This window comes from Wasmannia auropunctata, unplaced genomic scaffold, assembly GCF_000956235.1.
Source record: "Wasmannia auropunctata unplaced genomic scaffold, wasmannia.A_1.0 LD336103.1, whole genome shotgun sequence".
NCBI lineage: Eukaryota > Metazoa > Arthropoda > Insecta > Hymenoptera > Formicidae > Wasmannia > Wasmannia auropunctata.
The window spans coordinates 1,521,635-1,533,703 of record NW_012026787.1 but is presented as its reverse complement, the minus strand read 5'-3'; the positions used below and the strand labels follow the sequence as shown (position 1 = coordinate 1,533,703).

General features: G+C 42.9%; 2 protein-coding genes across 8 annotated transcripts in view; one reads left to right on the top strand and one right to left on the bottom strand.

Annotated features, from left to right (window-relative positions):
- Window positions 1-2,521: 2,521 nt before the first annotated feature.
- Window positions 2,522-3,525, bottom strand: LOC105457601 (PDZ and LIM domain protein 3-like). 3 transcript variants are annotated; one of them, XM_011702376.1, is made up of 3 exons: window positions 3,415-3,525; window positions 3,129-3,282; window positions 2,522-2,892 (listed from the first exon to the last, which is right to left on the bottom strand). In XM_011702376.1, exons 2-3 carry the CDS (start codon window positions 3,237-3,239, stop codon window positions 2,704-2,706), a joined length of 300 nt encoding a protein of 99 aa, XP_011700678.1. In that variant the 5' UTR covers window positions 3,240-3,282; window positions 3,415-3,525; the 3' UTR covers window positions 2,522-2,703. The 3 variants fall into 3 exon arrangements, with proteins under 3 accessions (XP_011700678.1, XP_011700686.1, XP_011700696.1); XM_011702384.1 differs by having other exon boundaries at window positions 3,129-3,271; XM_011702394.1 differs by having other exon boundaries at window positions 3,129-3,240.
- Window positions 3,526-3,996: 471 nt separating this feature from the next.
- The window catches only part of LOC105457581 (probable G-protein coupled receptor CG31760), an 18,304-nt gene continuing 10,231 nt past the window's right edge, over window positions 3,997-12,069 (top strand). For 2 of the 5 annotated variants that reach the window (XM_011702355.1, XM_011702328.1), the window contains exons 1-13: window positions 3,997-4,254; window positions 5,028-5,128; window positions 6,645-6,808; window positions 7,098-7,253; window positions 7,484-7,697; window positions 7,999-8,233; window positions 9,916-10,008; window positions 10,125-10,284; window positions 10,373-10,517; window positions 10,588-10,720; window positions 10,798-10,951; window positions 11,035-11,144; window positions 11,578-11,792. In XM_011702355.1, the coding sequence (XP_011700657.1) occupies window positions 7,119-7,253; window positions 7,484-7,697; window positions 7,999-8,233; window positions 9,916-10,008; window positions 10,125-10,284; window positions 10,373-10,517; window positions 10,588-10,720; window positions 10,798-10,951; window positions 11,035-11,144; window positions 11,578-11,792 (1,594 nt within the window). In that variant the 5' untranslated portion in view covers window positions 3,997-4,254; window positions 5,028-5,128; window positions 6,645-6,808; window positions 7,098-7,118. The remainder of the gene's footprint in view (window positions 4,255-5,027; window positions 5,129-6,644; window positions 6,809-7,097; window positions 7,254-7,483; window positions 7,698-7,998; window positions 8,234-9,915; window positions 10,009-10,124; window positions 10,285-10,372; window positions 10,518-10,587; window positions 10,721-10,797; window positions 10,952-11,034; window positions 11,145-11,577; window positions 11,793-12,069) is intronic. The other 3 variants (XM_011702345.1, XM_011702336.1, XM_011702364.1) reach the window with 3 other exon arrangements.

Sequence of the window (12,069 nt, the reverse complement as noted above, 5' to 3'; positions counted from 1 at the left end):
TATATATATACATGCATACACATAATACATATAAACAGATCGGTCCTTGCAAGTTCAGGTGGGTAGGCATTTGTGACGCCTTGTGTACATATATTTACTGTGACACAGACTTTCAATGTAGAGAGAGAATAAAGACAGGGATATGATTCTCTAAAAATGATACTGTTACGCCCGGGACGGTCAAACTCGCGCTCGCGTACTCGCTCGCGTATAGCTTGCGTTTCCGCACTCGCGTACGCGCACACTCACCGGATCGCCGCGGAGGAATAAAGGAAATACCAATTTAAAGTAAGGAACACTTTTTATTACAATGTCGAACACAACGTATCGTTTAACAGAAAGGGTCAGAGCACGTCCGAACGGTACGACAGCTCGTCTCCAAATCTAACATGGAGACTGTTGACAGGCAATAGCACGTCATCAGAGAAACAGCCTCCTCTCGCCGACAACTCAACCGGCTCGCTGGTGCATGGAATGACGCGGACTTAGACGCGGGCGTAACAATACAATAGTTTTCGACGCAAAAGCTCGTCGAAGGATACAATCGGAACGGCGCCTATACGCGCGATTAGATTACGTATTTGTATACCAAAGTGTAAATTTATATATCGAGATCGATTGCGACTATCAGTTAGCCGGCAAAATAACGATCCTGTTACGCGTGCTAATTAATTAGTGAATTAATTAATAGCAGCAGATAGAAGTCGGGCTTCTCATTGTCAGTTGCTTTGCTTTTTACAAAAATAGATTTTGGATTCCTGGAATCGATCTCGAACCTTCTTTCCCACAGCCGTTTTTGTCTTCGCCTAGAGCTGTTGTATCGCTAGAGAAATAGATAATACAAAAACTATTATATAAGCGATAAACGACAAATATTTGCGTAACATCTATCTTTGTTGTACTTTAAAGCTCGCAGTAAAATAAACTGTACAAACAGGTAATAAGATTTAAAATTCTATCGATGAATTTGTGTTCTATCGTTTTCGCTAATCTCTGCTAACACTTAACTCTTCGACCGCACTGTGCACATTTGCATCTCGATTTTTTCAAATCGATCGTTTTTTCAAAATCGACCAACCGTAAATCAATTTTTCATTCTTTTATCATTTTTTTTATCGGCTTTTATAATATCATCATCAGATCTCTTCTTTCTTTCTTATATTCTAAAAAAAAGATTAGATTGAAATTGATCAATTTGGAATCGAGTTATAAGTCGGCAAAGATCGATGGTGTAAACTCGCACCTGTGTACCCTTGTGTCCTCCGTCAGATATGTGCGCTCAAAGTTATAGAATACATATTCGTTAAACTCATTGCACGACATTTGTCTACAACTCAAGAATGAGGGACATGCATATCATTAGATAGTCGCTGCGGAAGGGGATAGCCCTCATATCCGGTATAGCCATCATATCATACATGGAAAGCGGAATTGGTACGCGCAGACGGACGATAAGGATCCAATTTCGCACCCGATAGATTCGCCACAAAACGCGCATACCACGGCTCTGAGAAGACGAAAACAGTCTAGGCATTTAGTGATCGCAATGTGTGATCGTTACTTATAATCGTAGCGCGTGACTTCTTATATGTTCCTTCAATTCTGCAATCTTTGAAGTGATTTTTTCTTTTTTTTTTTTTTTTACTTTAATAATATTTGAATACAAGCTTGATACTTGGTCCTGCGTCCCCTCCCAAATGACGACGACGAGAACGATAAGACGCGGGGTAAAAGTGATGAAAAATGTAACAAGTGTGATAAAGTTTCCTTGTGTGCATGTGTAATTGCAGCGCGGATGTATGCTCGAAAGAAGAGAGAGCGAGAAACGGCTAATATATATTGTACAGTAATTTTTGTGTAAATTATATTGCGAAATGGCGTGTACGTCGAGTTACGATAATGATTATAGCGCGAGTCATATATACATGTATATATACATAATATATATATGCGCGCGCGCGCGCGTGTGTGTATGTGTGTGTGTCGTATGTCGCGCGCGTACGTGCGTGTGCGTACGTGTGTGTGTGTGCGTGCGTGCGTGCGTGCGTGCGCGCGCGCGTGTGTGTGTTTGTGTGTGTGGTACACATATATGCATATATGTATATGTGTATATATAATATACATATATATTCTATAAACAATATCTAATATATTAAAACGAAAATAAATTATGTGAATATATGTAACGTGTGTTCTCCATCGCGCTCCCTCTTGAATACGTCGTTCGTCCGATCGTATTATCTAATCACATTACTGGAAGGAGGAAAGAATTTGTTTGCGGATCTTAATTGCGACTAAAAATGACGGCCCATTAAGGACGCAACGGGCGTCCGATCGATAGTTGTCTAATTGCGCTCGATCACGTGGACCGATCACCGACACAGTTTCGCAACATTGTCGCGACCTGAGGCCTTGAAATTGTCGCGACTTGATGCGTGCCAGATGCGCGTCGCGATGAGGTCAGGCCAAGGCGTGCTATAAGCACAAGCACATGTGCAGCTTAAAAATCTCTTCACCTTCGTCGGTATTTTCCATCAATTTTATTCCATTCGTCTCGTTTTACAACTCGTGCTCGCGTCTTCGCATCGCGATACCATGTGCGCTGGACTTTTCCACTTTTATTCTGCGCGCTACACCGCCGCGACGACGTTAGGTTTGAGAGCTCGTGAAGTATAAGGCCATCCGTCAGCAATGGGATGCCCATTATTGCCCCTGTTGTCGCCGCGCGATCTCGTGACTTCGTATAACAGATAGAACGATATCGTTGCCGACGTTGACGAGCTTATCGTGAACTTGCGCGTGTGTGAGTTGACTTATCGGCTCTTCGTTCACGCGGATCACCACGTCGCCCGCTTGCAGACCAGCTGTATCGGCCAGGCCCCCGATCGTCACCTTGTGATTGCACAAGCGGGTTTAATGATAATGATAAAGTGGAAAAAGAAAAATTTATCACTTAAATAATCACTTCAATCGAAAATAATTGTCTCGAACGCCTATTGCAGCAACGTAATTAGATTTAGATTTTAATTGGATTTTAATTAAAAGGTATATCGCAAAGAATCATAAGTAATTTGTCTCATTGAGTATTATCGTTAAATTCAAATATTACTTAATAAAATGTATCTTACCCTAACGACAGTCAAAGGAAAAGTAAAGTCCACGCCTCCAGAGAGTCGAAAGCCCCATGGTTGATCATTATATCGCGATAGTTTAACGTCAATAGTGATGACGGTCGCCATGCTGGAGAATTTAGCACAATGTTTTGTTTTGCCTGAAAGTAGACTTGGCGCACGTATCTTATTTCAATTATCCACAAAATTGTAATTGTTTTTTTTTAAATAAATTGAATAATGTAATCGCAGTGTTTAAAATCTTAGGGAACGCAACATATATATCTCTCTATTTTATGCTTACCACAACGATTCTGTCACTTAGATCAGCCCCAGTCGAACTTGTGAGATCGAGTACGAGCGAATCGATCGAAGATCGCTGATCGTCTTTCGACATCTGCAACGCAGCGCGATTCGAATTTTATTTCTTGTACAGAGGAGGGAAAGAGGGAAGGAGAGGGAGAGGGATAGAGAGAGAGAGAGAGAGAGAGAGAGAGAGTTGCGCCCGCGCTGAACCTACATCTATTTCCAATAGAATAAAGGGGATGACATGCGCGAGAAGTACGTCCACAGTTTCGCACGACGGATACGCGCCAGATGATCGAGTCGAGGAATCACCGCGAGACAATCGAATCGTTTCCCCGTCGAAGATCGGCAAAACACCGACATGTTGATTAATGCGCTAAATGATTTCCTCTTGACTGACTTAGTCATCCCCAGTACATCTCGGCCGTCGTCTCCATGTATAAGTATTCTCTCCCGCGTCGTGTTGTGAACGTATCAGGGCGAGGACGACGTTTGATTTCGCGCGAAGGGCGCACGCCCCGACGACGGGGTGACCCCCGACCCCGACCCCGGCTCCGGTCCCGGCGATACAGCTGAGTCCTCGTCGTGTCACGAGCAAATCCAGTCCGCTTGGACCTCGCTCGCATCGGACAAAGGATTTTCGTGGATACCTCGTGTATATTTCGTATACTCTGATCATAATCCCATAGCCCCGTCATCGTACGCGCTGCCGGGGCCGTCGCGCCGATAAATCTCGTGCGTTTTCCTCCAGTCAATTCGTCAGTTAATCGTCCCTCTGGATCTCCCGCTTCGCGCGCGTCTCCACTACGCGGGAAGCGAGGTGCGTTAAATGCCGAGGGTAAGTGGGGCGATTATCCACTGTCCGTTGGACATGATCCGCGTTCCAACGTATCCCACAATCCTGCGCCTTCTTCGACTCTGCTACACGTTTCTGCCGCTTTGCCGCGACGACGTTTTTATTTTTCCGACGCGTTTTTGTCGCGTTATATCCGGGTTACATAATGAATTACATTCACGAAAGATGAACAGGAGAACACACCACATTTTTGAAAACATTACGCTTTAAAACCGTACGTGGGCTTTCCCTTTCGATCAGTCCCATAAAAATTATTCGCGCGCGCATCACTTTATGTATATATATAACACGCCATTTTGCACACATTGATATCGTTTGTTTTTTCTTTTCTAAGTCGATTGATATATATATTGATATATATTGTTGATTGTATTTGATTTCACGGTATTTCGCAGCGGAGAGAATCTGGCGAAATGATGAAACTTTCGCGACCTCCCGGTTTCTCGGTGGCGTTCGTCATGTAATCTGTCTTTTGCAAAATATAAATATAAAAATATGACAAAGTTGCTAAAAACAACAAACAAACTCTGGCGTATTTTGAACTTTAAAATTACACACACACACACCCACATACACACATACATACGCACAGTAAAAACTGTCAATATTCAGATTTATCGATTTTTCGAAAAAAAAAAAAAGAAAGTGATCACTCGTAGACGTCGTAATAGATGGTCGCGATGAATACATATGTGCATATTATATTTAATACACGTGTGCGTACGTGCGTGAGCATTATATTATTAATATTTCAGTGATCAACGGAGTGTCATGGTTCCAATGAATGGAAATATTCGCCGTTCACGAGTAGCTTCGACTCACTACGTACGGATACGTTTTCGTGCAATTTCTACGTGTAAGTTTCTGCTTTGTGTGTGCAAAATAAAAAGCTCGCCTTTTAAATGATCTAATATAATTTGTGTCGGAATTTAGGGTAGAATTCTATTTGTAATTCTATGCGTCGTGCAATACGAAAAACATTTATAGAATTAAAATATAACATATATTATATATTATATATATTAAAATGCATATAAATGTTTATTAAAATTATAAATAAAATCCTATCCTGAAATTTGATACGAATTGCAGATCATAAAATGTATTTAAAACTTTATTCATATAAAATCGTATGAATCGCACTGAAATAAATTCGCACAAAATGCTACGGAGAGGAGCAGCGTGAATAAGCGTAAATTACGAATGGTAGATTGCAGACTAAACTCCCGATATGCAGTTTAGTTTGGCGTAGCGCGTAAAATAAAGTTAGGAGAAGAGAGACAGATAGAGAGAAATAGAAAGGGTGAGAGAGAGAGAGAGAGAGAGAAGGGGAGATCGGGAGATAGTCCGAGAGAGATACGACGCGAAAGGAAAGTGAGACTCCAAAGAGAGAGGGGAGATGAGGACATGGCGGGTTCTGGGGGTAGCTGTACCATGCCAGTGGCTGCATCGATCGTTTTCTACTGACGCTACAGCGCCCGTCTCCAACGGATGGACAATGCGACCTCGTCGCGCCAGAAAAATACTGTAAATCATGATAACGGACGCGTTATTATCTCTGTGAATCGACCGTTGGATTGGACGAGATGTCGCACCGTCGACGTCGGTTGCCACCCAGATGATGGCCGAAACGACACGTTCATGTGTATCGATTTCGAACCGATCGGAACGGCGACTTACACGAGCGAGACTCTCGCATCCCCCTCGCGTCTCTCTTTTAATCGATCGCACACGTTTTGTTTTGTACGTCGCATGTACTTTTTAATCGAGCACACACGCTAACGAACTTTCTCCCTCTCCCTCTCTGTCGCAACCGATCTCGAATACTTTCCAAAGGAAAAAGCGACACATTTCCCTCTTGTTTGACATATACGATCGCGCGGCGCAACCGAGATGACCATGCGGGCACGAGTGAGGCCGAGGGGTCGAAGGGATTATCGAGGTTTATTCAAGGTTGAGCGAACCTCACGTGTCGCTTGTCAAAGGCTGGGTAAGTCGCTGGAAAATGGACTCTCCTATACCTCTACCTGCCATTCTATTTTACGATACGCCGAGAAAACGAGACGAAATCGAGCGACCAGGCCGCCGATAGCGACAGTGCCAGTAATATTCCCGACGCTGTCGAGGCTGTTCGAGGCGTGCGTTCTACTCGATTTTAAAATAGCAAAATACTCTCCAGCGCGACGGGAAATAGGAGAGGAGGGAGAGGAGGAAGAGCAGGAGGAGAGCGTCTCCTTTAGTCTTTTATCGACTAATTAGTCCGGCTAATTAATCCAAAGATCAATTGTAATCGATCGCGTTCGGATGGCGACGCGCGACTGTAGAATAGAGCGTACCGTCTATCGTTTTGCGTTATCTGTTTCTCGACGTAGGCGACGCGACAGCGTTTACCTGCGACGTATCTCCCATGGAAAATCGAGAGGGCTGAAGGATTACAGGCGGAAATATGCCCGGACGATCGCCGGCGAGGGCGTACGAGCGGCCCATTACGAGCGAGGGTCGCGGATCCGCCGCCACTTGAATGTCACCGCGGGAGGTGAGATTAAACTGCGATGAAGTAAGACATTTTGGTGATACACGATGAGAGCGAGAGTCTCATAACGACCTCCCCTACCATCGAATTTCAGTAGGGTTGTAGAAAATTACTTGTCACAGCTGTCTGCAATATTTCTTACTTTATATGTACAGTAATTAATTTATACCAATATGAGGCAGAGGAGAGACGTTAATTTGAGATATTACCAAATTACCTTACCTTACCTCTTTGATGAATATTATTACTTTTAAATAAATCAACACCGCGGAGCTTTCGTTTTCGTTACAAGAACAAATGACCAGGGCGCGGGATGGGCGAGTCCTGGCTCTCGGTCCTACTCGCTGCTACGCTGACAACGATGACGATGATGGCGGTGACGAAGGCCGATTCATCCTCGACGCCGTCTCTATCGACGACCGCTCGTGACGACATCGATTCCAAACGGGTTTGTCCTCATCGATGCTTATTTCGCTCGACTATGGTTGCGTTCAGTTTGACACTTACAGCGCTTATAAGCATTATTTGTCTTTGTTTAACATTTGATAAACAAGGATGAAATGATATTGTGAGCGCTGTAAGCGCCAAAACGAACACAGCCTATAATACGCAGATTACTATATGAGCGATTCTTCGCGTATCTTTTTCTGACGCGCTATTTTCCGATTCTTTTCGAAGGCGGCCATCGAGGAAGCCTTGGATGTGATAGAGGCGGCATCGACGGGTTCTCTGGGCGAGGTTTGCGTCAGCACGGCGGGATTTAAGTCTCTTCCGGCTGGTGTCGCCCTGGACCCGCGGCGTTACGACACGGCGCGTCAGAAGGCCGACATGACCGCTATGGTGCTTCGGAATCTCGGGGCTGCTGAAGCGATGCGCGATGCGCACCGTAACGGTGAGTCAGGGTTGCAATGTGAGGAATACTAATTTCGGATCGTTGTAAGGGAGATTGCGTTCTTCTCCCCAGGAACACGACAAACGATTAAATATTTGAATGTGCACTGTTTAACGAGGAAAAAGTAATTCAAGCATGACAAATGATCCGGAATTAGTGCCCTCAATTTAGTTCCATTACTCTACCTGTTCGCTTAATTGGCGGCACCTGTTGCGCGTGGCGAGCAACGCGCGTGCCGAAAGTGATCGTTGAACACGGCCGAGATGTACGGCCAAAGATGCCACTAACGGAATTGCCGTAGCTCTTTTAGACGCCCTGACCAAGTCCCTGCTCGTATCGGTGGACGACGCTGTCGAGGCGCGAGTGATCGCGCTCAACGCATCCACCGGCACGGTGATCACCGCGGTGTGGCTGAAACGTAGTCCCGGGAGTGTCGGCGAGCCCACCAAGGTTGAGAGTCATGCGGTACAGCCCGGTTCGCAACCGGATCCCAACTTGCCGTGGTTCGAGAACGCAGGCAGCAGCGCCGGATTAAGGTTTGCGGCTCGTCATGTGCTCGCAATACTCTCTTGCACAACTGTGCATCTGCAGAAGCCAAACTTTCTGAAATCTTTCGTCTTTCCATTGAGTGTCAATATAGGACGGCTCGTTACGGGCGATACACTTACTGAAAAGATGATAATTCTATTCAATCAATAAGAACAATAAGAATTGATTTTTTATGTGTATTTTATTTTTTATCTCTTTGATTTTCTTGAAAATAGAATCTCGCGTAAAGAAAACCTGTTTTACGTTTCTGATATCTATATTTTTTATAACATCGTTTTCTTCTCACAAGAATCTCAGTTGTATCAATAACGATCCAGATAGCATACAACAGCACGCATGTCCAAAAGTGCCATATATGCCTTTCAAAGGCGATTTGAAGACATTTTAAAAACGTGCGACGATGTCTATAAGACGTTTAAACGATGTCTTTGAAATGTTTTATGCCCTACTTTTGGACATGCGTGCTGTCTGGGAGATTATTCTGTATTTCTTCCTAAAAAATGTTAGCACGCATGCACGCACACGCACCTTGTCAGCACCTATTTCGCACCCTGTCACGTTCATGCTTAAAATATTGTCTTTCTCTTCTATCGCGATGAACTATAAAAATAAAAGATACGGGTCTGTCCACAAGAACAAGTTCGATTTTATTAGGTGCTTCCCATTTAGTGACACAAGTCGGCATACCGTGCAGTGTCGTTCTATCTTTGTGACTCATTAAAAACTTCATATCAAGAAAAATACAACGTTTATGTCGACTTGTGTCACTAAATAGAAAACATCCATTGATGGGAAGTTAAAATAAGAATTACGTACCATATTTTACGTGCTTCGAAGTTAAGACGTTTAAATTATAAATTCTTTAATAAAATATATTTTGAAGGTTTATTACAAATCCAATATAATTCTTATTAATTATATCGATACATTTGTCATATTTTCTTCGTCCAGATGCCAAAAAAGTATTATTATTAATAAGAAATCAATATGCTTATCTTAATAGATTAATCAATTAATTAATTAATGTATTCAATTTAGATACGATATGACGTTATGCTTTTCTGAAGAATTGCGCGAGAATTGCTCTAAATCATATAATATCAAACAACTATATCAAACAACTTTAATTCATTTAGATTTGAGGAATATTAATCTTACGTTTTTAAAAATGTAACCGCGCATAATATTTAACGAAGAAATATTATAATAAATATTTTATCTTTAAGTTTATATACCTAACTATACCAAAGTCAAATTTTTAGATGTAAACTCATGAAAAATGTCCAGATAATAACGGTGGACAGATCCATATGTGTCCAAAACAATTGGCTAGAAGAGAATCGCGCTGGTCCTGTAGGCGCTCCACGATCATTCATCATCCCTCATCATCCCGTACGAGCGTCAAGTCATAGAAACTCGATAGACACTCGCGGACGATTGTGAATTCGCGATTTTGCAAGACTTTGAGAAACCATGTAGTCGCCGTTTCGATCGAACGGCCACAACGATACCGGGATGACCGTGAAGTGCCGGGCGAAGTACGACTCGTTGCACGAAAGAAACGTGTTCACCAGAAGAAATGTCGAAGTTTCTATGGCGGCTTGTGGCGTTTGCGTGTTGATCCCAGGTCACCGAAATTCATGCAGTCACCGCCGATTGAATCCTACAGGGGTTGGTGGACCATCCCGTACTTCTCCTGCAAGACTCACCGCTGGCTCATCTCGTATAGCGTCAACGTGAAACCGCCAGACGTCCAACCCGGGTTGGTATACAGCTCTCACTTATGAAAAAAATTTGTTTAATTCAATTTAATTACGCTCGCTTGTCGTAATTAAACTACGTACGCTCTAACCGACTCGATCGTTTTTTTCGTTGAAGAGTGAGGGAATTTATCAGCATGGATATCGATATAAGCGGGTTGGAGGTAAATCAGTGCGACGCCCCGATACAAAACCGTAACGATGGGCTCGAGACCGCCTCAGGCAATCAGATAGCCTTTTTTAAGGGTACTCATAAGTGTCATACCGATACCACGCAAGTAAATGTCGTAAATTTCGTAAGCTATAACATATTACTCTTCGTGTAGAAAATCGTAAAAAACGAAAGCTATGATTTTTTTTATTTAGTGTGTGTATCAGGGGCCCGGCAATCGAGTGAACGCAAACGGGGTGGGCGCCGGTTGGGCGAAAGGCGCGTACGTGTGTAAGTGTCGGCAAGGCTTTTACAGCGTCAGTCATCATCGGTCTGGTTTCGATGGGATCCTCGTGGAAGGTCCGAATCGGTTGTGTTATTTAGTTTTCGTTTGTCGTACATTATCTAATCCTTCACTCGTATATTACAGCCGCGTGGAAGGAAATGAGGGAGAATAAGAGTGTCTCTTACGAGAAGGTATTTCTATGTTTGCGTTGCGCACCGGGATGCGCCAGGTGTAAAGGCCCCGAGCCTTGCTTGGCGACGTACAACTGGCCGTTTAGGTATTTTCAAGTTTCCCCGACATATTTTTTATCTTATCGTTTGATGTCGTTATTTTAATTGTGTTATTTTTTTTAAGAATCTCGCTGTTAGCTGTTTCAATTTTCTGCGCGTTTGGCACCATCGTCCTGGTGGCGTACATGTATCAGCATCGTAAACTAAAGGTATTCAAAGTCGCTTCCCCGATATTCTTGTCTATCACGCTTCTGGGCTGCGCGTTGATGTATCTCGAGGTAGGTCGAAAGAAGCACTCTATTCTTTTCTCTCAAGTTCCGTTTGTACGAGTATACTAATCAGGAGTTTTCATCCACTGTAGATGGCCGCTATATTCCCGGTTCTCGATATGTATTCGTGCATCGCCACAAAATGGACGAGACATATGGGATTTTGCGTCTCGTATACAGCACTGTTGATGAAAACCTGGCGGTAAGCGACTACGATAAAGCACGGTCGCTATGAAATCGTTAAAAGTACGCACTGTTATAGGTTCCGAGTAAAACAATGTAAAAGTTGTTGCTATCAAGAAAGTTTCTTAGGCTACAGTCCATTTAATGCTACAAATGTTTTGAAGCGTTCTTTAATTGATTAATTAGTAAAATTCTTTCTTCTGGTTGATCAATCAAACGCTTTGAAATATTTGTAGCATTAAAGTGGACTTAAGTGATGGAAATGAAGCGATTCTTGATTTCAAAGTAGAATCACTGGTCTTTTTTTCAAGAGAGGTCGATAATAAATGTACTGCTATACTTTAGTAAATTTGCTGCAACTAAATTTAGACCGTTTATATATTCAGCAATTCGATTTTTGTGACGATCGTAATAGTGAATAAATAAATCGAATAAATATCGTTTCTCCGCAGAGTTTCGCTTACGTATCGAGTGAAAAGCGCCCACAAGGTTAAACTGACGGATAAACAGTTGCTGCAGTGGATGGTGCCCATCCTGCTGGTGATGCTGATCTATCTCGGAACATGGACCGTCAGCGCGCCGCCTTATGCAGAGGTAATCGCGGATAATCACGACTTGAAGTTCTACCAGTGTTCTTACAATTGGTGGGATCACAGTCTGGCTATCGGTAAATATATATTTATATATGTAGCAAATGGTCTAGCGATCTTTCTCACAGGGGAACACACGGAAGTGTCCCCCTCCGATTTCAATAAGCTTTGGATATGTTAAACTACAGACAAAAATAAGATACTACAATTTTTGCATTCGTGCTGAGTCGCGTTAATGAAACATCCCTTGGAAAAAAATCGGTTTTATTTTTTCAATGCGAATATCATCAAAACTACGAGAGATAGAAAAAAATGTTCTGAATAAAAGTTGAATGGCTGTCTCTTATACACATC